Below are 26,051 nucleotides of genomic sequence, written 5' to 3'. Positions count from 1 at the left end.
AGAAGCCCTAGGAAATGAAATGATTTGCTCAAGGACCTCTAACTTCCATATAGAAGTCAGAATTCAAACCCAAGGCTTTTGATCCTCACAATTTTTCATAGCACATTTGTTCTATTAGGACGCTTGGTCTTAGTAGTCACTTCTCATCAGGCTTAGTGAAAAACTATGCCCACGTGTTTCACAGAGACTGTGTCAGTGGCAGGCTCTGGTTTGTGAAAAATGCTGGGGAGAGAGGGTTCAGATATTTTGTCCTGAACACAAATGTATCAGTTGTTTTATCCACAAAGTCCAAAGGGAGGAAAAAACTTGTTACTGGACTCCATGGCAACAGAAGCAAACTTTGACCCCTCATTTAAAGGCTGGAGGTTTCAAAGTTAAAAGCAAATAAAATATTATTATAATTTTCATTTAAATCTCTCTGGTGTTAAGCGTTTCTTGAAAAGGTGTACTTAGTTTTCCTGTTTTGCAGAAGTAGAAATTAAAACAAATAAAAAGAGAGTCATTAAAAAATCACAATTTTATTTTTGCAATAAATCTCTATGTGACTAAAAAAGGCAGTATTCAATGAGCAAACACACAAAGCTATTTTAAAAAGACATCTATTTTCATAAGATAGGTTTCTCTAAAATGTAGAGAAATTACATCTTATTTTTCTAAATGGCTGATACACTCAACAAACTAAAATACTCTTATAAAGAGCAGCTTTATAAAACCTACTAGAAAGGTTACGACCAAGACGCGTCAGAACCAAAGCTTAGTAGCCTTCAGGGAAGATGGTAATATTGATTCCTAGATCGTCATCATCATTTTCAAGTTCTTTATCATTTTCTTTAGTAATACACTGGGCATGTGCTTTTTCTGTTTTTTTTTGTTTCTTATGAGTATATGACGAGTTATTTTTCTCTTTGATCTTGGGATGGAAGTTAGTCATAGTTTCCCTTTCCAAAGCATGCTGTAGGCAGTTGTAAAACCTGTAAAGAAATAAGTACTACTGTTATATCTGTGTGTACTGAAACCAAATGATTGAAATACACCAAGAGCTTATAAGTTATGCAAATCTGGCTATGTCCCATATTAGCTTTATAAATATAAAATAAATCAAATAAATAATATGTTTTATAGGGAAATAAAAGCACTTTAGTTCTTTAAGAACAGCCCTGAAAATTGGATTGGAATCACCTCTTGACAATCTCTGTCCTACCTCACTTTCCATCCCAAATGTAGGGGTTGAAGAAAAGGGTAAAAAAGAATGGAATTATAATTACATAAATGTAATGGCTCATTTTAGGTAATTTGTGTAATGTATGAGGTTACAAATACAGATCACCTCTACATAACTAGAAATAACTGCTCTCAATATTTTTCTTTTCAGTTTATTAATGTAGTCTGAATTAATGTATTTATTAATCAATATACCTATTTTTTCACAATTAGAATATTACATATAAAGTTTTACATTGTTTTTTCAAGTTTAACATTTATTGAGAATGGCAGTATAACATTATGTCACCTAGATTGGCCTTTATTTATATTCAAAATTTTCCTGATACAAACAAAAATGTGGTAAGTATTTTTTAAAGTGATGTGAGTTTTTAGCCATTTCCTTACTATAGACACCTAGAAATATCATTACATGGTTAAAGGGCATAAACATTACAAGACTCTTGATAAATACTGCTTGTTTTCCACAATAGATATTCAAAGAAATATGCTTCTAATAGTTGCAGTTGAGAGAGATCACTGCACCCATACGCTCAATATGCCTACCCAAAAATACCTTCTACCTGGATGGGTGGAAATGATATTGCATTATTTTAACTTTCATTTCTTTGTAAGTAGAATAGAATGTTTCTCATTTATTAGCTATTTGAATATTTCGTGTAAATTATTCTTTCCCTTTATTCATTTTAATATTGGAGTTTTACTGTTAGTTTTGTGATACAATAAACTGTAGGCTCTCTGAAAACCAGGCCTCGTTTCTTTTCTACCCTCATGTTAACACCTAACACAAAACTCTGCTTGACACAGTAGCCTTCAGTCTATGTTGGAAGGCAGCAGGCAGCATGGTGTGTTGCATGCATTTGACACCAACATTCCTTTGAGAAAAAGGATGTCAGCTAATTCCAATTAATTTCCCACAGTCTTGATTTTTCACATTTATAAAGCTGGATATTATTATCCTGTAGTTATCAGGGTTGTCATAGGATTACAGATGATACATGTAAGTACCCAGAGAGTTGGTTATCAAAAATGACTACTTTTATAGAATATAGACTTCAAGTGACCAAGGATCCTATCTACCTGTCTTCTGTTATATCTTAGCATGCAGTAGAGTGCTGGTATCCTCAGTAAGACTATATTGAATAAATGAATGAAAAACCCCAGATTAAAAATGTAACTATAAATGTATTATCCTAGGTCCCAAATTAGAATGATCTGAAAGTTAAGAAACTCCCTTGCCATTGCAGAGATCTCATCTTACTTTTATGTCCTATTATAATGGGAGACTATGGCAGGAAATTTTTGATATCTGCAGAATAGATCTCTATTTGGACCAATTTTCATCTTTGTTTGATTCAATAAACAGGCTAAGTTCTACTTACAAAGCCTATAAAACTCAAAAACTCCAAATATTCACCTATTCCTAAATACATCACCTAACTCTAATACATATACAACATGATGAGTACATATCCTGTCCATTTTTAAGAACTTACACACTCATCACTGTACACGTTGATATCTAGTGCTGTGCTTGGCAAATAACAGATGCCATTCATCACTTTAAAAAAAAGTAATTAAAAAATAATGTATCCCTTACTTTTTTTAAATGTCATAAAATATAATATTTTATTTTATTTTATTTATTTTATTTATTTTATTTTTATTTTTTTATTTTTTTAATTTTTTTTATTATTATACTTTAAGTTCTAGGGTACATGTGCATAACGTGCAGGTTTGTTACATATGTATACTTGTGCCATGTTGGTGTGCTGCACCCATCAACTCGTCAGCACCCATCAATTCATCATTTATATCAGGTATAACTCCCCAGTGCAATCCCTCCCCCCTCCCCCCTCCCCATGATAGGCCCCAGAGTGTGATGTTCCCCTTCCCGAGTCCAAGTCATCTCATTGTTCAGTTCCCACCTATGAGTGAGAACATGCGGTGTTTGGTTTTCTCTTCTTGTGATAGTTTGCTAAGAATGATGGTTTCCAGCTGCATCCATGTCCCTACAAAGGACGCAAACTCATCCTTTTTTATGGCTGCATAGTATTCCATGGTGTATATGTGCCACATTTTCTTAATCCAGTCTGTCACTGATGGACATTTGGGTTGATTCCAAGTCTTTGCTATTGTGAATAGTGCCGCAATAAACATACGTGTGCATGTGTCTTTGTAGTAGAATAATTTATAATCCTTTGGGTATATACCCAGTAGTGGGATGGCTGGGTCATATGGTACATCTAGTTCTAGATCCTTGAGGAATTGCCATACTGTTTTCCATAATGGTTGAACTAGTTTACAATCCCACCAACAGTGTAAAAGTGTTCCTATTTCTCCACATCCTCTCCAACATCTGTTGTTTCCTGATTTTTTAATGATGGCCATTCTAACAGGTGTGAGATGGTATCTCATTGTGGTTTTGATTTGCATTTCTCTGATGGCGAGTGATGATGAGCATTTTTCATGTGTCTGTTGGCTGTATGAATGTCTTCTTTGAGAAATGTCTGTTCATATCCTTTCCCCACTTTTTGATGGGGTTGTTTGTTTTTGTATCCCTTACTTTAATCAACCATTAAAGAACCTGAGAATTCAAAGCTATGTCCTTAGGGTACCAAAACAATCGGTAAAATGGAACAAAGATCCACAAAACTGAATGCCTTTAACAGCACCCAAGTCACCTGTTGAATGCTTTGCTGCTTAGAAATTTCTTCTGCCCAATACCCTACATCATCTCTCTCAACTTCAAAGTTCCACAAATCTCGAGGGCAGGGGTAAAATGCTGCCAGTCTCTTTGCTAAAACCTAACAAGAGTCACCATTGCTCCAGTTCCCAATAAGTTCCCCATCTCCATCTGAGACTACCTTAGCCTGGATTTCCTTGTCCAAATTATAATCAGCATTTTGGTCAAAGCCATTAGATAAGTCTCTAGAAGTTCCAAATGTTCCCACATTTTCCTGTCTTCTTCTGAGCTCTCCAAACTGTTCCAACCTCTGCCTGGAACTGGTACCCAGTTCCAAAGCTGCTTCCACATTTTTGAGTATCTTTTCAGCAGTGCCCCACTCTACTGGTACCAATTTATTGTATTAGTCTGTTTTCACGCTGCTGATACAGACATACCTGAGACTGGGCAATTTTTAAAAGAAAGAGATTTAATGAACTTACAGTTCCATGTGGCTGGGGAGGCCTCACAACCATGGTGGAAGGTGAAAGGCATGTCTCACATGGCAGCAGGCAAGTGAAGAGAGCTTATGCAGGGCGACTTCCATTTTTAAAACCATCAGATCTTGTGAGACTTATTCACTATCACAAGAACAGCACAGGAAAGACCTGCCCCCACGATTCAATTACCTCCCTCCAGCCCCCTCTCACAACACATGGGAATTCAAGATGAGATTTGGGTGGAGACAAAGCCAAACCAGAGCACTATCTCTTTTTCCTTTGTTCATGCTGTTCTTTTTTATCTATCATGCTATCTCCCCCTTCCACAGAGCTCTTCATATAATAACCCTGCCTGCATTTTAGGCCCTGCTCAGTGACTTCTTCCATGAAGCTTTCTTTGATTACACTATACCACTTCTGAGTATATATCCAATAGAACTGAAAGCAGTGACTCAGATACTCATACAATCACCATCAATCATCATTTATCACAAATGATGTTCATAGCAGCATTACTTACAATAGCCAAAAGGCAAAGACACTTTAAATGTCCATTGACAGATCAATGAATAACAAAATGCAGTCTATAAATACAATGGAATATTATTCAGTCTTAAAGAGAACCGAAATTCTGATACATGTTACAGCATGGATAAATCCTGCATTAACTAAGTAAAATAGGCCAGATACTAGAGGATGTATATTGTATGATCTCACTTAGATGAATTACCTATAATAGTGGAATTCATAGAGAGAGAAAATGGAATAGTGGTTAACAAGGGAATGCAGTATGAGGAATGGAGAGTTAGTGTTTAATGGGAATAGAGATTTAGTTTGTGATGATGAAAACGTTCTGGAGATGGACAGTGGTGACAGTTGCATAACAATGTGAATGCACTTAATGCCACTGGTAAAATGATAAATTTCCTATTATGTACATTTTATCACAAAATAGAGTAAAAAAAAAAAATCAACCATTGAAAGTGGATTCAATTACTTTTCTTCCAGATTTGCTTTATCAATAATATTACATGACAATATATTCTGCCCCTTTATTGTGCATTTTATGTAATATTTTCTCATTACACAGTTGGTGAAAAGAACATGGCTAGTTTTATGCTACTCATAGCCAGATGGTGGTTTCATCTGACCCAGTGCTGACTGCTTATTAACAGATTCAAAGATAGCCTTCCTCTTGTAGTTACGTCAATAGCTATCCAAAGTTCTCTAGATCGTTACGTATGGATTGTCTTCCTACATCTGGTGTCAGTCCCTGTCTCTTCCAGTCTCCAGATTAGCTGTTTATAAAGCAGGCTGCTGCTTGAAGGCCTTGTCTTGACAGCTCCAGAAATAGGAACCCAATGGATAAGTCTCTTCCCACTAAGAAGTGGGCTTAGGAATTGTTTCTCATGAACAAGGCCTTCTTTTTATTAAAAATATTTTACCTCTCTAATTTTCACATTTCTAGAATATTTCTTATTGCTGAAATGTTACTCAGGAGTTTTTGAGTTTTTGAAATTCTCTGAATTGTGAAACTTTGGTCCTTTGGCAAACCAATCTTAGTACTTAATTAATGTCTGATTGCATAACTCATCACCTCCAGTATTTTTTTCTCTTTTCACCATCAGAAGAGTAACTCTTTCTCTGCATTTGGCTGAACATACAGCTGTTCCCAAAGGAGCTCCTTAATTTGTTCTCACTTTCTAAATTCACATGTAATCTTCTAATCAGTATCTTAAGACATTTTTACCCTTCTTTAATTTTTCCCTGATTTTATATGATAAGCATGGCTCTTAATGGCAGCATGCACATTATAATCTCAAAACATATTTTTGAGTCAATGGATTTAAGCATAATTTGATTTTATAGTTGGTGAATGTGGCTCAATTAACTTCACCAGGTGTATAGTTAGTTGATCTTGGGCTCTATTTATAAGCTTGTTAAAATTCAAGTAAGGAAATGGAGAAAACTGATTTGCTACCTCCTATGTTTTAGCAAACAGTCTCACTGGATTACAATTTAGTAAGTGGTAAACTTATGGAATGGTACCAGTAAATACTTACGTAGAGTAGTCTGTAGTCTGGTGGAGTGAGTTGTTGCTTATTTAAAAGTATTACTTTAGTTAGAATACTTGCTCAAAGCATTTTGTGGCCAGGTTTTTGTGGTCAGTTTTTCTCAACCAGGGTGTGGCTGGAAAATTAAGCTCCAGTACCCTAAGACATCCATTGTAAGTAATGAATTAACTTCTCTCCAACGTATCTAAAATAGCACATGTTACATAAAATCCTTGTAGTAATTCAGAAAATAGTCACTCAAATAACTTGGTAAATTGTGTGGTTCAAATGAGGAACCCCAGCTGAGAAAGCCTGGATGGTGATATTTTTATGATTATAGGTTTATTCTCCATCAATCAAAGATGGAGAAGGGCTATCCTGTCCTGAGAGTCCAAAACATAACAGGGTCAGGGCAGTCATTATAAATACACTATCTAATGAATATAATAATTATTCTTTAAGATAGGTATTTCCCAGAAGTCAGAGATAAGAAAATTGAAGTCCAGAGAGTTGAGCAATTTGGTGGAACCAGACCACGTAACTCAGAACCAGGATTTGAATCCAGTTCTGCCTCGGTGGCCTACTTCTACTTCACTTCACCCTTTTACACTGCTACCACTAGCATTCCTGGCCTTCAATGCTTCAAAAAAAGTTCTAAGTATTAAAGAATGTTAAGCATGCAAGTTAAGCAATAGGAATCCTTTGCACTTTACAAACATGATTTGATAAAGAATGGCTGAGCAGACAGGCATACTAGAAGCATCCTGAATGAGGCTATTACGATGGTCGTGAAGGAGAAAAGCAGCAGTATGGATGGAGACAAAATGACTGAAGAGATATTCAGGCAGCGATTGACTGAATGGAGGTAGCCAAAAGGGTGGGGAGAAGAAAAAAAGAAAATTATAAATGACATCAAAATGGCTATTACTCCTTGGATAACTCAAAACTGTGCATCTAGCTGATGGCAGGTCAGTGGCATTACTTTCATATATGAAAGACAGCATAATATTTACTACTTCATATAAAATCTTTATTCTTGCGAAAAAGTTGTAAAAGAAAATAATACAAGTTTCCTTTGCCAGGAGGTAACGATGAAGAACAAAAGAAGTATAGAGATGTGAAATGAAAGCTGTACCTTCCTACTTAGAAAGTTATGGCAATTCTAGATCTAATCCATGGTAAGAGTTTGGTATTAAACTAGCCTAAGCCAGAGAAGTGAAATATTTATCAGACAAAAAGGCGACAGGGTGTTCCCCTAAACAGGTAATCTCTGATAGGTCACATCTAGGGGTAATGTGCACCTCTTCCCTGGCCGCCTTCAAATTGATCAGTTACGGTTCCTGTGGCTGCTGGGCTGTCTTTCTGGAATGATTATGTTTCTCCCCTTTATGCCGGCTTCTGGTGGTCATGTGCCCTACCATTCCCCAGAAAGCCTCTCCCGTATGCTCCATTTAGTGCCCATGGCAGCCTGACCTACTCTCATCTATTACTTTGATCATCTTTTTATTATTAATGATAATAAAAATATTTTTTAATTATCTACAAATAGATGAGCAGTTAGCATTATAAACTGAAGATGGTATGTATTAATGTTTTCAAAGATGACCTAGGCATATAAGAATAACATGGAAATACCCAGTTAATATACCTCTCAATTCTTTTCTTGTTTTCCTCCATTTTTTGATTTGCCACATTTAACAGGAAGTCAATATATTCCTCTGTCACCATCAGTTTTCCTTTATGGCTTAATGGAACTTCTAAGCCATGTGTACTCCGGACAGCCTACAAGGAAAAAACAATTTAGATATGAAGACTTAGATACCAGAGACACTGAAAATAACTCAAGAAAAGTCCCAGTCAGGGCTATGTTTGAACATACTTTAGTTCCATTACAGCAGTTAGGTTAGTGCTTTGATAGAATTTAGCTGAACACAGTTAAAGGAGATTAAATAAAATTTTTTCCATCATCTACAGTCATTTCTAAAGAAAGACATTCTATACATTATCTTTCAGAGAGGCAGATGATATCAAAGAATCAAATAACTTTTAACAATTTCAATTTCACTATAGTTTAGCCATAATACACAACTTAAAGAAAGAAATAAAACCTCAATGGAAATCTCAAGCAAAAATCAAAAGGAACTGGATGCCAAGGAGTCTCAGTGCTCTTGGAGCAGAGCACAGTTACGAGAGTAAACTATGCCTCCTCTATCATACATAGGAGCTGCTCCTCAATGCTTTAGGGTTCACAATCTTAATAGCCCTGTTGATGAAACAGTCAACGTGTTCCAAGCAGAAGCAAACACTAGATAGAGGTTAAGAATAACCATACAAATGCTGTAAAAATTATTATGAGAATAAAAATTCACTCGATAAACTTTTTTTTTTTTTTTTCCTCAGAGTTTAGCTCTTGTTGCCCAGGCTGGAGTGCAATGGCATGATCTCAGCTCACGGCAACCTCTGCCTCCCAGGTTCAAGCGATTCTCCTGCCTCAGCCTCCAGAGTAGCTGGGATTACAGGCATGTGCCATGCCCATTTAATTTTGTGCTTTTAGTAGAGACAGAGTTTCTCCATATTGGTCAGGCTGGTCTTGAACTCCCAATCTCAGGTGATCCACCCGCCTCGGCCTCCCAAAGTGCTGGGATTACAGGCGTAAGCAACCGTGCCCGGTCACTCTATAAACTTTTATTGAGCATCTGCAATGTTTTAGGCTCCCTATAAGGCATGAAGATACAGGGCGCCTATAACATGACCTCTGACTTTAAGAGTTATGACAGACGAAACACACATGCATGCATGTGCATGTACGTACACACACATACACACACAATGGCAAGAAAATGTTGAAGAGAAGTAACTGAGTCTAAGAACTCAGCTTTATGGGAAAGGCAGCAACTGAGTTGGGATTTTAAAGGATGAGTGCAATTTCAACACACAGAAAAATTAAGAAGGGGCTGGGCATGGTGGCTCACGTCTGTAATCCCAGCACTTTGGGAGGCCAAGGAAAGTGGATCACCTGAGATCAGGAGTTCGAGACCAGCCTAGCCAACATGGTGAAACCCAGTCTCTACTAAAAATTCAAAAATTAACCGGGCATGGTGGTAAGGGCCTATAATCCCAGCTACTTGGGAGGTTGAGGCAGGAAAATCACTTGAACCTGGGAGGCGGAGGTTGCAGTGAGTCAAGATCGAGCCATTGCACTACAGCCTGGGTGACAAGAGCGAAACTCTATTTCAAAAAAAAACAGGAGGAGGAGGAAGAGGAGGAGGAGAATAGGAAGGGGGAGGAAGAACTCCAGCCAGAGGGACAACTTATCTGTGGGCATAGAGATATGAAAGACTATGATACCCTTGGAAAACAACTAATAGTTCTATGTGGTTGGAGCATAAGTATGTAAGTGGGAGATGAGCATAAACAGGTAGATGCAAAATAGTCTGGGTAAGACCTTGAATACCAGGAAAATGGTTGGAGGACCTGAGATTTTTTTTTTTTTTTCTTTTTTTTGAGACGGAGTCTTGCTTTGTCGCCCAGGCTAGGGTGCTGTGGCATGATCTCGGCTCACTGCAACCTCCGCCTCTTAGGTTCAAGCAATTCTCCTGCCTCAGCCTCCCAAGTAGCTGTAATTACAGGCACATGCCACCACGCTCGGTTAATTTTGGTATTTTTAGTCGAGACGAGGTTTCACCATGTTGGTCAGGCTGTCTCAAACTCCTGACCTCAGGTGATCCACCCACTTCGGCCTCCCAAAGTGCTGGGATTACAGGCGTAAGCCACTGCACCAAGCCGAGGCCCTGAGTTTTTTAAAGGAGGATTCTGATAGGGCTGGTTGGAGGGACTCAAGGAGAAGGCCTAAAGTAGGAAGACTAGTCAGGAGACAATGTTAAAGACTGAGGTTAGGGATCCTGAAGGCTGGGCAGTGCCAGAAGACCTAGGGTGGGGTCAAGTATTAGAAACAAGGGGCAGCATGGATAGGACCTATAATGAATTGAATATGGAAACAAAGAAGAAGGTGAAAGAATGGCTGTTTTCACTTGGGTTATGAGATGGAGTAAAGAGTGAGATGGGGACACAAACCAGTACCACGGGCTTTAATTTTCTTTTCTTTTTCATTTGAGAGAGAGTCTAGCTCTGTCCAGCTGGAGTGCAGTGGCGTGATCTCCGCTCACTGCAACTTCCATCTCCTGGGTTCAAGCGACTCTCCTGCTTCAGCCTCCCGAGTAGCTGGGACCACAGGTGCACACCACCAAGCCCAGCTTATTTTTGTATTTTCAGTAGAGATGGGGTTTCACCACGTTGGCCAGGCTGGTCTCAATCTCTTGACCTCATGATTTGCCTGCCTTGGCCTCCCAAGGTGCTGGCATGAGCCACCACATCCGGCCAGGCTTTGATTTTCTATTTAGCCATGCTTTAAGGGGGTCCTCTTTTGTCATCCACCCCTAATTGGGAAATAGGTTATTGTTAAAAATAGGTAGAAAATAGGAAAGCATAGGAAGAGAGAAGGAGGGTAACCTCAGATAGTTCAAAAACATGCCATGCCAAACAGTAAATACCAATAAATCAGAATAGGGCAAAATATCTAAAGGCTAGCTTGCCTAGAGAAGGACTCAAAAAGAAAGCAAGTCTTAAAGATCATCTAGTCGAAAGGTCGGCAAATCTTTTCTCTAAAAGGACAGATAGTAAACATTTTTTGACTTTGAAAGCCATATAGTATTTGTCACAACTACTAAAGTTTGCCATTGTCTCACAAAAGCAAGCTTAGACAATAAGTAATCAAATGAGTATAGTGGGATCTGGCCCTATGTGGGCTGAATGTGGCTCTAGGACAGTAGTTTGCTGGACCACTGATACTGTTGAGAAAATTCAAACCCTGAGGGACTGAGGAGCTTGCCCAAATTCACACAGTGCAGCTGTGATCCAGCAGGTATCAGTACACGGGACTTTGGACTCTCTCTGTGACTCTTTCCATGATGTCACAGTGCTTTTGGGCTTTGCCTACTTAATGAGGAGAGCAGAGTTAAGAATCAGGTTAAAAGTAAATGGAGAAGAATATTATAAAATAAGACCTCAAATGTAAATCTAAACTCTGGACTTAGCTCTGTAGGAAGGAGTAAGTCACTGAAGGTTTATAAGTAAGAGAATGGCATGAAGATTTGAGAAAGGAGACATTAAAGGCAGGAGTCTAATTAGGTTATTCAATCTCTGTATCACTTTACACTAAAAAAATTGCTCTTTGACAAAATATCTTACCAACATAGTTTTTCCTCTCTTTCCCACCGTTATGCCAGAGTTCCTGAAACCAGAATCTACTGCCACGGAATGCTGTAAGAAATAAAACTTGTTAAATTTTGATACTGTGGGTAAGCAGATCATCTGTTTAGCTCCACAAACTACAGAAGCATATATGACTCTAAAACCTATTAAGGTTTTTTAAAATTTTTTTTTGGCTAGCCAATACGGACTATGCTTAAAAATGACTTTGATCAAACTCCTAACATCAGGAAAAATATTGAAATATGAACTACAGATACGTCACTGAGAAAGAGTAAAAGTAGAATTCAATCACAAACAGTGACATTTGGCTAGTGATTGCTTCCAGAAAGCAGAATGTAACCAAAAAACAGTCATTCTTCTAATTGTGTTGTATAAAAATAAACAAAACAAAATCTTTTAAAATAAGTAAAATGTTTCTCAGTTTCCTTTCTATTGCTTAAAAATCTTTGTTGAAATGATAGAAGAAAGCATAGAAAGCACAAAAATTCTGATCTGACTGGGGTGGCTTTGTAAGTTATTTTATCAGTCTCTAAATGTTAGAGAGCCCTGCGGAGCAGACATGGGTCCTTTCTTTTCTCTAGCTCAGTAGTTCTTAAGCAAGAATAATTTTGAACCCCAGGGGCCATCTGGCAATGTCTGAAGACATTTTTGTTGTTAAGTTGTCACCACTCAAGGGAAGAGGAAGAGGGTCTCTAGCAAATAGTGGGTAGAGGTCAGGGATGCAGCTTAAACATTCTCCAATGTACACGACAGCCCCCACACAAATAATTATTAGATCTGAAATGCCAGCTGCGCCATGGTTGAGAAATCTTGATCTAAGTACATGCTCTCCTTTTGAGATTCCCTGGTTTAAATACCATATATATATATGTGTATATATATATAGATCATCTATATACCTATAGATATATAGCTATACAGATGAATCCCATTTCCAGTTCAGATCTCTATCCTGAAACGGATTCTCCCTAATATAAATCTATTTCTCTCACATCCAGTCTTTCTAATTTCAGTAAATGACACCATCATTCATCTAGCTGCTCAAGCTCCAAACCTAGAGAGCCCTGATGCTTTCTACCTCTTCATCCCCTATACCCAATTCCCATTGAGTCTACCTCTATGATTACCTCAAATTAATCCAGCTCCTGCCACATCCACTGCCCACTCTTTTCAAGTCTCCATCACCTCTCTCCTTAACTTCTGGAGGAGTCTCCCAATTAGTCTCTGCTTTCATTCTTGCCCCCTTCAAACCATTCTTGCAGACTAGCTAGTGACAGAATCCAAGCTCTAAACCATGACTAATGATGTTCTATTTGCTCTAGCCCTGGCTATTTTCTCTAACCTTGAGTGGCTTTCCTTCTGTTCTTTGAATACTCCAAACCCTTTTCTACATCAGCTTCTTTATTTTTGCTGTTTCTCTATCAGGACTACTGTTTCCCTGGCTGGTTTCTTGTCATTCATCCTGTTTCCATTCAACGCTACTGCCTAAAAAGGTCGTCTTCTTCTTTTTTTTCTTTTTTTTTTTTGAGATGGAGTTTCACTCTTGTCACCCAGGCTGGAGTGCAATGGCGCAATCTTGGCTCACTGCAACCTAGTGATTGCTTTCAGAAAGTAGAATGTAACCAAAAAACAATCATTCTTCTAATTGTATTGTGTAAAAATAAAGAAAATCTTTTAAAATGAGTAAAACGTTTCTCAGTATCCCTTCTATTGCTTAAAAAACTTTGTTGAAATGATAAGAAAGCACAGAAAGCACAAAAATTCTGATCCGACTGGGGTGGCTTTGTAAGTCATTTTATCAGTCTCTAAATGTCAGAGAGCCCTGGGGAGCAGACATGGGTCCCTTCTTTCTTGTAGCGCAGTAGTTCTTAACCACCCTCTTTAAAGGCAGCTCTGCCCTGACTCTCTAGTGGAGTGCCCTGCTTATCTCCTTCATAGCATGTCTCACAGTGAGAAATTATGTTTATTTACATACTTACTGTCTGCCTCTGTCCCCTAGAATACAAATATAAGCTCCTTAGGTAAGGACCCCCCTCAAAAAGGGGCTGTGAAGAAGTGAATTTCTCGGTTCCTCTAAGTCCACTTCAATTTGCTCCCTGAAATGTTAGCCTTCTAATGAGGCTTAGGCCCAGAGAAGAGCACAGCTGGGCTCAATCAGGATTAGCACAGAGAACAGAACATGGATATAGAAACAGGAGAGTTAAACTCTGGAGACATTTCAGGGATGTGATGTGGTATAATGAGACTAAAATAGGGTTAGATAAAAGTTCAAGGTTAGAGCAGAGACTGAAGCCATGAGTCACTGAATGATTAAACACCATGTTTTAGACACTATCTCTAAATGCTCATGTTCCTCAGGCCCTCTTCCCTTTCTCTTCTGTACTTTCTCCACAGGTAATTTTATCTAGGCTCATGGCTTAAAAGAATAATTGTGTATTGGCATCTTCTCAATGTTTGTCCCCAGTCCACATGGCTCCCCTGAGTTCCAGACTTCTACCCAAACATCTATTTGAAATTTTCACTTAGGTAGTGGTGTTATGGACTGAATTGTGTCTACAGGGCTTCAAAATTCAAATGTTGATGCCCTAAACTCCAATGTGACTGTATTTGGAGATGGGGCCTTTACGGTACTAATTAGGGTTAAATGAGGTCATAAGGATAGAGCCCTGATACAACAGGACTGGTGTCCTTACAGGAAGTAGAAGAGACAAGTGATGTGCATACACAGAGAAAGGGCCATGAGAGGACACAGGGAGAAGGCAGCTGCCGCAAGCCAAGGACAAGGGCCTCAGAAGGAACTATCCCTGTCAGCACCTTCATCCTGGACTTTCAACCTCCTAACTGTAAGAAAAATAAATTTCTGTTGTTTACGCTACCCAGTCTGTGGTATATTGTTATGGCAACACTAGCAGACAAAAACAAGTGTCTTACAGACATTTCACACTTAACATATGAATCACATTCTTGATTCCCATTCCTTCTGAGAGGTGAAGCCAGCTGGACTTCCTGGGTCTACTTGGGAGTTGGAGAACTTTTCTGTCTAGCTAGAGGATTGTAAATGCACCAATCAGCAGAAGATTGTAAATGTACCAATCAGCACTCTGTAAAAAAGCACCAATCAGCGCTGTGTCTAGCTAAAGGATTGTAAATGCACCAATCAGCACTCTGTAAAAATGCACTAATCAGTGCTCTGTGTCTAACTAAAGGATTGTAAATGCACCAATCTGTACTCTGTAAAATGGACCAATCAGCTGTCTGTAAAATGGACCAATCAGCAGGACGTGGGTGGGACCAAATAAGGGAATAAAAGCTGTCCACCTGGGCCAGCAGCAGCAATCTGCTTGGGTCCCCTTCCAAGCTGTGGAAGCTTTGTTCTTTCATTCTTCATAATAAATCTTGCTGCTGCCCACTCTTTGGGTCTGCACTACCTTTATGAGCTGTAACACTCACTGCGAAGGTCTGCTGCTTCATTCCTGACGTCAGCAAGACCACGAATCCATCGGAACAAACAATTCTGGATGTGCCACCTTTAAGAGCTATAATATTCACTGCAAAGGTCTGCGGCTTCATTCCTGAAGTCAGCAAAATCACGAACCCACTGGAAGGAACAAACAACTCCGGACGTGCCACCTTTAAGAGCTGTAACACTCACTGCGAAGGTCTGTGGCTTCACTCCTGAAGTCAGCGAGACCACGAACCCAGCGGGAGGAACAAACAACTCCAGACGTGCCACCTTTAAGAGCTGTAACACTCACTGCAAAGGTCTGTAGCTTCATTCCTGACATCAGTGAGACCACAACACTACTGGGAGGAACAAACAACTCTGGACGTGCCACCTTTAAGAGCTGTAAAACTCACTGTGAAGCTCTGTGGCTTCATTCCTGAAGTCAGCGAGACCATGAACACACTGGGAGGAAAAAACAACTCTGGACGTGCCCCCTTTAAGAGCTGTAACACTCACCGCGAAGGTCTGTGACTTCACTCCTGAAATCAGTGAGACGGTGAGACCACGAATCCACCAGGAGGAACAAACAACTCCAGACGTGTCATCTTTAAGAGCTGTAACACTCACTGCAAAGATCTGCAGCTTCACTCCTGAAGTGGGCAAGACCACGAACCCAACGGAAGGAAGAAACTCTGGACACACCCATCTTTAAGAACTGTAACACTCACTGCGAGGGTCCGTGGCTTCATTCTTGAAGTCAGTGAGACCAAGAACCCACCAGAAGGAACCAATTCCGGACACATTTTGGCAACCCAGATGGGACATAGTTTGGTGACCCAGATGGGACAACTGCCTATTGCCAAGTGTTGAGTACCATTGGACCCCTTTCACTTGGTATTCTGTTCTATTTTTCCTTAGAATTTGGGGGCTAAATACTGGGCACCTGTGGGCCAGTTAAAAGTGACTAGCGCGGCCGCTGGACTAAAGACATGGGTGTCAGGCTTTCTGGGAAAGGGCTCTCTAACAACCCCTGACTCTTCAGAGTTGGGAGCGTTGGTTTGCCTGAAACCAGTTTCCACTTTTCCTGTACTTCCGGGCTGAGCCGAGGGTCGACAGAAAGGAAAGCCATTCAGCTCTGGGGTCCCAACAATAAGTTGGTTGGCCCTGTGGCCATGAGCAGAACTCTTAAAGTCACGTTGCCCAAGCAAGACTCACCCATCTATCCTATCTATCTTGACCCTTGCCTCCTGGGTCCTAACACCTGTCAGACAAACTTCCTCTTGTCTCTCTTCTCCAACGCTAGTCCTGCTTCTAAAAACCATTCCCTGTCTCTTGTGCTTTTCTAGTTTCTCCTGTAAGAATGATTTCTAGTATAAACTTCAGGACTTTGTTCCCTTCTTTAGGTACCCAGGCTCACCAATCAGAAAGACATAATTTTTGCCTAAAGCCTTGTCAGGTCGGGGGACTATCTGGAATTTTAGGATCTCTTCTCAGACAACCAGACCTAGCAAAAGCTATTTCTGAAGCTATGCTATGGGGAGCTTCAGAAATGATATTCTTCCTATTCAAGTGAGGACAAAAGGTATCACTCTTCCAACCCTGGGTGTATCCCTCAGGATATAACCCTCCACTTCATTTTTGGGGCATAACATCTTTACAGGACAGGGATAAGGTCCCAATACTAACAGGAGAATACTTAGCACTCTAACAGGTTTTCGAGAATGTGTCGGTGAGTGCAAATATTCCAATCAGCAGGGTCCAGGGACGTCGCGGGTTCTTGGGCAGGGGGAGAAAGGAACAAACCAAAACCGTGGCAGTTTTTTCTTTCTGATGGGAAACACTCAGGCATTAACAGGCTCACCCTTGAAATACATCCTAAGCCATTGGGACCAATTTGACCCACAAACCCTGAAAAAGAGGCAGTTCATTTTTTTTCTGCACTACAGCTTGGCCCCAATATTCTCTCTCTGAAGGGGAAAAATGGCCACCTGAGGGAAGTATAAATTACAATACTATCCTGCAGCTTGATCTTCTCTGTAAGAGGGAAGGTAAGTGGAGTGAAATACCTTACGTCCAAGCTTTCTTTTCATTGAAGGAGAATACACAACTATGCAAAGCTTGCAATTTACATCCCACAAGAGGACACCTCAGTTTACCCCCATATCCTAGCCTCCCTATAGCTCCCCTTCCTATTAATGATAAGCCTCCTCTAATCTCTCCTGCCCAGAAGGAAACAAGCAAAGAAATCTCCAAAGGACCACAAAACCCCCCATGCTATCAGTTATGTCCCCTTCAAGCTGTAGCGGGAGGGGAATTTGGCCCAACTTGGGTACATGTCCCCTTCTCTCTCTCTGATTTAAAGCAGATCAAGGTAGATCTGGGGACGTTTTCAGATGATCCTGATAGGTATATAGATGTCCTACAGAGTCTAGGGCAAGCCTTTGATCTCTCTTGGAGAGATGTCATGCTATTGTTAGATCAAATCCTGGCCTTTAATGAAAATGATGCTAATAGCTACAGCCTAAGAGTTTGGAGATACCTGGTATCTTAGTCAAGTAAACAACAGAATGACAGCCAAAGAAAGGGACAAATTCCCTACTGGTCAGCAAGCTGTCCCCAGTATGGATCCCCACTGGGACCCCGACTCAAGATCATGGGGACTGGAGTCATAAACATCTGTTGACTTGTGTTCTAGAAAGACTAAGGAGAATTATGAAAAAGTTCATGAATTATTCAATGATGTCCACCATAACTTAGGGAAAGGAAGAAAATCCTTCTGCCTTCCTCGAGAGGCTATGGGAGGCCTTAAGAAAATATACTCCCCTGTCACCTGACTCACTCGAGGGTCAATTGATCCTTAAAGATAAGTTGATTATCCAATCAGCTGCAGATATCAGAAGAAAGCTCCAAAAGCGAGCCCTGGGCCCTGAACCAAATCTGGAGGAATTATTAAATGTGGCAACGCTGGTGCTCTATAATCGGGTCCAAGAGGAACAGGTCCAAAGGAAAAGCAAGATCAGAGAAAGGCCACAGCCTTAGTCATGGCCCTCAGAAACGTTTTCAGAGAAGCCTGTCTTCAAGTTAGCAGCTTTTTGCACTGTTCTCTATTACCAGGTTGTTTTTCCTTTGGTAGAACATTTTGCAACTTGCAGTTTTTTTTTTAATTTAATTTTATTTTATTTGCCTGTTCACTTGTTTGTTTTTGCTGTCTCCTAACTTTGGGAGAAGAACCAAGACAGTCTCTAATCTTGTTCATCGCTGTGCCCCTAGTACTTGACACACTGAGACTCAATACATTATTGTTACTTAAAATGCAATTTAGTTTTATATACAAATATATAAAAGGTATAAAAAGGAGAATCAAGACTAAACAGATATTTACCTTATGCTCATTTAAATGGGAAAAATGAAATATTCTTTAAAATGCTTAATTGCACATGCAGTTCCACAGTATTTTTTCTTAAAGCTTGGCAAACAAAAACAAAATATAGAATGCTGAAGTAAAATTTATAAATAAAAATGTTAAGAAAGAAAACAGGAGCCATAACCTGGGACTTATATTTTCCTAGTAATGATTAGGTACTCTTTTTTCCTAAAATTAAAAATGAATAGATTGAGCAGACAAATTAATAATAAATACATAACTAGTTGAATAAGGTACTATCTCACTGATATTTATAGTAGATTAAAAGCTTAAAATTGCATCTACCCACATATCTATAAATTTAAGTACAATTACAACAAAATTTTACCAGAATCTGTGCATCCTGCAATTGTTGACACTGCACGTGAAGAACAAATGGTTCAAATTTCAAAGTGGCATCACCATTTGCTTTCTTCAGAGCTACAATCTAAATAAATGAAAAGTGGTATCAGACACAAGCATATGGCCTGTCCTTTGATTACCCTTTACCCCATACATAACTTCAATTTCTCTTAGAAATTTTCAGAATCATTCAGCGTATTTTTTTTCTGCAATAACTTTTCCCTCTGCTTTCTTGGTTCTTTTTTACCAAAAATTTATTTGCTTATTTTCTTAAAATTTCTAGTTCTCCCATAAATCTTCTATACCATTCTTTCCACCTATTAGTGTACTTTGAAGAAGTAAACTACTACTTTTACTCTGTAACAGATCTTTCACTAAGGAACTTAGTATATAAAAACTGTATTAGCATTGTTTCAATTTTTTGTTAGACTGAGACACAGAGAAATGTAATGTGAGAGAAGGGTCCAAACAAAGCCTAACTGCCACCCATGTTCCCAAGAAGCATTCTGTACCAAGCACCAGTGCTTACCAGCAGCACTACTAAGCTCACAAATAGCCGTGCATGCAAAGAGCTCAGTGCGCAGCCAGCAAGTTCCTGTTCCCTCTGTAATAGGCACACATACAATTCCCTTGGAACTGCTTAGCTACATGAGAACCAATGGCCCCTGAGCATGTTCCTAGCTTTCTGTATTTCAGACCCTATGGGGCAGTGGTCAGGGTCTGGGTGCTGCTGCAGCACAAAGTGGGGTACATGCCATCACTCTGCCCTGATCAGCTGTGGAACCAATCTGCTAGCCATGGGGACTGATACATTGAAGGGCTAGATCTTGTGTACTCTCTTTCCTCCTGCTGTAAGCCAATGTTACAACAATTGACCCTAGCATGTGTGTTTTCTGTTGTTAGTGACCTTAAGTCAATGTACTAGTCTCTTCCCTAGGTAGCACTTGCCTGCCTTTTAACCTTGGCTGCACCCATGTTATAGTGTATCCGGTGGCATAGTCTGACCACCTAGTGAAACATGTATATTGCGTCTGAGCTAGAATTTATACAAGACAGTTATTATTTCTGTCTGTCCAGTATCCCTGGGCAACATCGTCCCTCCTTCACGCCATTTGATTTCTGGTAGGGCTGTCAATCATTACCCTCTCACACATCACTCTCCCTATCACAATATCAGAGGTGCCAAGTGCTTGCTTATGTCTGATCAAGGATATTATTATATTCCACTAGCAAAAGTAATTGACCTAAGAGGGAGAGCACCTAATGTAAGCAGGACAACTCCGAGTCCTTCTCTAGGATGAACACATGAATTGCAGGAAAAGGAATTCTTTTTCTACTGGTGTTGTTGGCAGCTACCATTTCTGCAACAAAGATTATCTGCAGCAGAAGAGAATAAAGGCACACTGCAAAGAGAACCACTGCCCAAAGATGGAGATGAAGTGGTTACTCCGAAGATAAGATTTGAACATCTGAATCAGCAATACTTGATTCAAGCTCCATCCATCCTTTCCAGTTAAATAACCTTTTTTGCTTATAACAGAATTGGATTTGTAAATTCACTGGGAATGAAAAGTGCCTGGCTGATAAAAACTTATGAATTCATCTAAACTCTTTATCTTGGGGAACTAAATAACCCAGCAGAGATATGAAGATTTTCAAAAAGCAGTGCAGGTAAGTCATGTATAATTTATTTATATCAGTAAAGCTGGTAACACAGAGATAGTGCTAATCCCCTTCTCTTTCTATAATTTGTTCTAGGTTACAGGGTTATCAAATAGCAGAATTAAAATTCAAAATTTGGATCCAATAGATGTCCAATATCCATGAACTTTCTGCTATGTCCAAAAGGATGTGTTGAGTAGCAGTAAGTAATGCTTCCATACTTTTATCTCCTACAACCCAAAAAAAGTCATTGTAAAACCTCTCTAGGTTTCATAATCTTCAGCCATTATAATTCTGCATATAAATCACTTTGAAATTTCTATTCTTGTCATATGTATTTAAAGTACCTGAATTTAAAAGTTTATTTCCAAAACTTACCACATCATCTTTTTCACAAGGTTTGTGTGTAACCAGTAGCCAGCCACAGTTTTGTTTCTGAACTTCAAAACCATTTATACCCTAAAATAAAAAATAACATAATTTGTTAATCATACAATATTTTACAAAAATAATAAGCATAATGCATAGCATGTTGTAGGTTTCCTTAAACTAATAATCCCAAGTTAGGATTTTAAGTATTAATAAAAACAATTCGGTATTTTTTGGGTAATGTTAACCCAGAATAAGAATGAGCCCAAATAACCTGAGGTAGAAAATTATTTGAAAGGTAAAACTACTTGATAAACATCTTCTGAAATATGGTCATGATTTTGCAACAAGAAAAGGGATTAGTACAAGGGATAATACTAACAGCACCTGAGTTGTACTCTATTTGGCTAGCACAGTATTTAAAAAAATGAAAAAAAAAGAATTTTAATTCCTTTTATAGGACAGCACTGTCCTAGTTCCACACAAGACCTACTACCCTTAATTGTACCTATGCCATTTACACATTTATAATACTTCCTTGGTCTCTAGAGGCATAAATTTGTGACCTCTGAATTAGACTGCATATGTAGTCCTGAAGGATAGGGCTAAGACTGAAAGGTCAAAATTTCAAGAAGGCAAACATTTTAATATTAACTTAAATTGGACAAATGTTTATTTGCAAAGTTCTATTAGGTACCTTGGGTATACATAGAACCCACCCCTCAAGGACACTGGAAAGAGGATGCAGGAAACCACATGAACAGAAATCACTATACTCAAAGTAACTATAATTTATACGATGGATCCACAAGAGACTCTGCTGTCTGGTCGTGGAACCGGGAATTGCTACGCATGTCCTAAATAAATATTGTTACTTCATTGTATGACTTCGGTGATGGTGACTTACGTATCTGATGTTGTGCTTGCTACTCTAAATCTTAGAGCCAAATGTATGGCCCACTTCTAGCAACTTCACAGGATCTAATGGTAGCACTGGAAACTAATGCCATCACTGGCTTCATCTTATCTATATTTTCTTTATTCAGATTTTCCCACTTTTTATTTTTTCTTGTGTTGCCTATTTGTAAGTTGCCCAAAATCCTTACTGAAATAAGGCAGATTTTAAAATAAACCATAATACAAGGTGTAAGATAAGAAATAAAAGTCTAACCAGTTCAGAAGCAGTCATTATTCCCAAGTAGGTAGTATGGGTTTGTAAGTGTGTTCAGGTGGGAGAGCGGAGTTTTGGGAATCATGACACAGATATGCAGAGATGGGAAAACATTTCAGGAAAAAAAAAAAAACACCCAAAAACGTGAGCAAAAGCAAACAAATACAAGATGAAAAAGAACAGTTCAGTTTCAGCAACTAGCTAAAGATGAAGGAAAGCAATGAAAAAAAGGTTGAAAGGTATACTAGAGTAAGCATTTGGATTTTCCGATGTAGAAAAACGTGTAATAAAATACAACATAGGTGAGAGATAAGCAGAGTTGTGATTTGTCAAACATAGTTTGGAGAAGAGCAGTTAAGTGGCTTGTTAAAGAATCATTGCAAAAATCAAGGTGAGATAGAGTTGTGGAAATGGGGCAAGAGAGAGTGTGTGGGCAAGAATGCCATTGCTCTGGAGGTAATGGAAGTGATTTAAACATGAACAGGCCCTGCTAACTTGAGAGATGAGCAAATAAATGATCAGTCAATAATGGACCTAAAGAATGAGCCTAATAATGTGCTGTCTTCCATGCTGTTAACCTAATATTACGAATAAAATCAGTACACAGCCAACTTTTACAGTGCATGGGCCAGGCACAATGCCAAATATTTCAAATAAATTATCCTATTTTCTCCACACAAAATCCCTATAAAACAGATACTTTTTATTATCCTCAGTCCATAAAACAGGAAGGGGCAGAGTTGAGATAACTTTCCTAAGGTCACATTAAGAGAGAAGACCACCCCTCATACTGTCTTATGCCCAATTTCTGCCTCCAAAGAAAGAAGTAAAAACTATAAGGCAGAAATGAAATCCACAACAGACAGCCCAGCGCCACACCGTGGACCTGGTAGTTAAAGTTCGACCCCTGACCTAATCGGTTATGTTACCTATAGATTACAGACATTGTATAGAAATACACTGTGAAAATCACTATCTTGTTTTGTTTCAATCTAATTACCAGTGCATGCAACCCCAGTCACATACCCCTTGCTTGCTCAATCAATCACGACCCTCTCACATGCACCCCCTTAGAGTTGTGAGCCCTTAAAAGGGACAGGAATTGCTCACTTGGGAAGCTCGGTTCTTGAGACAGGAGTCTTGCTGATGCCCCTGGTCGAATAAACCCCTTCCTTAACTCGGTGTCTGAGGAGTTTTGTTTGCAGCTCATCCTGCTACATTTCTTAGTTCCCTAACCAGGAAGCGAGATGATTGGTGGATGGTTGAGGCAGCTCCTTAGGTGGCTTAAGCCTGCCTCGTGGAACATCCCTGAGTGGGACCCCACGCAGCCCGAGTGACGCGGATCCTGACAGCACTCCTGGGTAGGCATTTGCCCCGGTGGGACGCCTCACCAGGGCAGTGTGTGGCAGGCCCCTGTGGAGGATCAACGCAGTGGCTGAACACCTGGAAGGAACGAGCACTTGGAGTCTGGACATCTAAAACTTGGTAAGACTAGTCTTTGAAACTTGCCAACTCTGAGTGGAAGCGTGGCCTGATCACCCATGGTGTGCCTTTATTTGCACTTTGGTTTTGACTTGGTTTGAACTGCTTGACAGGATTGGTTTTGGGAACTTGCCTACTCCATTGGAGTGGAAGTGTTGCCTGATCACCCACGGTGTGCCTGTACCGGCACTTTGGTTTTTGTTTTTGACTTGAGTTGGCTTGCTTGATACTTTGGTTTTGGTTTTGACCTGGCTTGGATTTCTGGATACTCTGATTTTGGTTTTGATTTTGGTTTTGTGCAAACTGCAAAAGTGTACGTGTGCCCTTTTTACCCGTTCTCTGTTTTGTGGTGTGCATGTGGTGTGAGCGTGTTGTTTTGTCTTGAAGAAGCATAGGTCAGGCACAAATAAGTCCACCCTACTAGGAACTATGTTGAAAATTTTGAAAAAAGCATTTAAAGGAGACTACGGAGTACTATGACACCAGGAAAACTTAAAACTTTGTGTAAGAGTCTGGCCAGCATTAGAGGTAGGTTGGCCATTAGAAGGAAGCCTGGGCTGGGCATGGTGGCTCACGCCTGTAATCCCAGCACTTTGAGAGGCCAAGGTGGGTGGATCACGAGGTCAGGAGATCGTGACTATCCTGGCTAACGCACTGAAACCCCGTCTCTACTAAAAATTCTAAAAAATTAGCCACGTGCAATGGCGGGCGCCTGTGGTCCCAGCTACTGGGGAGGTTGAGGCAGAAGAATGGCATGAACCCAGGAGGTGGAGCTTGCAGTGAGCTGAGATCGCACCACTGCACTCCAGCCTGGGCGACAGAAAGAGACTCCGTCTCAAAAAAAAAAAAAAAAAGAAGGAAGCCTGGACACGTCCCTTGTTTCAAAGGTATGGCACAAGGTAACCTGTAAGCCAAGGAACCCAGACCACTTTCTGTACTTAGACACTTGGTTACAGCTGGTTTTAGACCCCCTGCCCCCAACACACAGTGGTTTAGAGAACAGCAGCATAAGCGGCTGGCAGAGGCAAGGGAAGATCAGCGGAGAGAAAGAAAAGAAAGAGACAGAGAGGAAAAGAGGCAAAGAGAGAGAGAAAGAGACAGAGAGGAAGAGACAGACAAAGAGGGAGTCAAGGAGAGAGAGAGAAAGAGAATGGCAGAGAGAGAATAGCAGAGACAGAGAAGAAGAGATGAAGGCAAAAGGAAAGTCAGAGAGAAACAAAGTCAAAGAGAGAAAGAAAAAGATATACAGGTAGTTAAAAAAAAAAAAAAGAAATGTACCTTATTCCTTTGAAAGTCAAGGTAAATTTAAAACCTATAATTAATAATTGAAGGTATTCTCCGTAACCCTATAACCCTCCAATACCACTTTGTTGTCAGTGTAAACAAGGGCATATCCCGAAAGCACTGAGGCTTTCCTATCAAAAATCCTTAACCCAGTAACCCATGGATGGCCCAAATGCATTCAATCTGTAGTGGCAACTGTTTTGCTAACAAAAAGAAAAAGAAAAAAGGGCGGGGGGGGGGATTTATACAAAAAGAATGTTATGTCATAAATTCTTGTCCTGAAATAAATTAACTGGTTGTTTAAAGAAAGAAATGTTTGTAATAAGTCAGAAAGTTAAGGCATGTCGAAAAATTGCCTGTAAAAGTCATGAAAGAAACAAAAAAGGTTATTAAAAAAAGTTATAAAAAAGAATTTATGCAAAAAATGTTGTATAATTTAAAAGTAACTAAGCCTCCTGAATGTAAAACTATTGGGGAAAAAAAAAACAGTTTATGTGCAAAGTGTAGAAGAAAAATAAAATATACCTTTGGTAAAAGGATTATAAGGAGGCATAAGAATATACATTTTTAACTACATTAAAAAGTTTTTAAAAAATTATTGTTTTGAAGTTTAAGCAAGTTTTAAAACATTAATTGTAAAGAAAATTCTGTGTGTAAACATATTAGCTAAAGTTAAAGAAGCATCATCCAGTTTTTCTGTGAACTGGACATTAAAGTAAAAGCATACCACGTTTTTCTTAAAGCACCAACTTGCTCTTTAGCAAAAATTATAAAAGGTTAAAAAGAGTCTATAAAAATCTTATCGTCAAACATTAAAAATTAGATAAATATGTCTACAAGGTTTTATTACAATTATGTTTAACATTAATAACACGCTAATATAAAGATAAAATTTAGCTTATCTCATATAAAAATCATATGAGAAGCACTGTTAAATGTAAAATGGTATTTGGCTTTCTTTGGTTTAAAAACTAATAAAAATAGGTGCTAAAGGAAATTTCTCAGTAAAAAGGACTAAGTCATTTTTTATAGTCACTAAGGACTATAAAGTCCACTGCCAAGGTCCCCACATTTAAAACAAAAGGTCAATTTCTTAAACATTATATACTTAGTTTATCTTCCACTTTCCTTTGTCTCAAAAAAAAAAAAAAAAAAAAAAAA

At 39.2% G+C, this 26,051-nt stretch overlaps 1 protein-coding gene across 2 annotated transcripts in view; it reads right to left on the bottom strand.

Moving 5' to 3' along the window:
- Window positions 1–656: 656 nt before the first annotated feature.
- The window catches only part of TYW3 (tRNA-yW synthesizing protein 3 homolog (S. cerevisiae)), a 31,807-nt gene continuing 6,412 nt past the window's right edge, over window positions 657–26,051 (bottom strand). Inside the window, exons 2-6 of one of the 2 annotated variants that reach the window (XM_011936923.1) lie at window positions 20,963–21,043; window positions 18,909–19,007; window positions 11,688–11,759; window positions 8,089–8,222; window positions 658–971 (exon numbers count right to left, since the gene is read on the bottom strand). In XM_011936923.1, coding sequence (XP_011792313.1) covers window positions 755–971; window positions 8,089–8,222; window positions 11,688–11,759; window positions 18,909–19,007; window positions 20,963–21,043 — 603 coding nt within the window. In that variant the 3' untranslated portion in view covers window positions 658–754. Of the gene's footprint in view, window positions 972–8,088; window positions 8,223–11,687; window positions 11,760–18,908; window positions 19,008–20,962; window positions 21,044–26,051 lie in introns of both variants that reach the window. The other variant, XM_011936924.1, reaches the window with a different exon arrangement.

This window comes from Colobus angolensis, unplaced genomic scaffold, assembly GCF_000951035.1.
Source record: "Colobus angolensis palliatus isolate OR3802 unplaced genomic scaffold, Cang.pa_1.0 Scaffold158, whole genome shotgun sequence".
Classification (NCBI taxonomy): Eukaryota; Metazoa; Chordata; class Mammalia; order Primates; family Cercopithecidae; genus Colobus; species Colobus angolensis.
The sequence above is the reverse complement of the archived record's forward strand: the minus strand, read 5'-3'. Positions and strand labels throughout refer to the sequence as shown.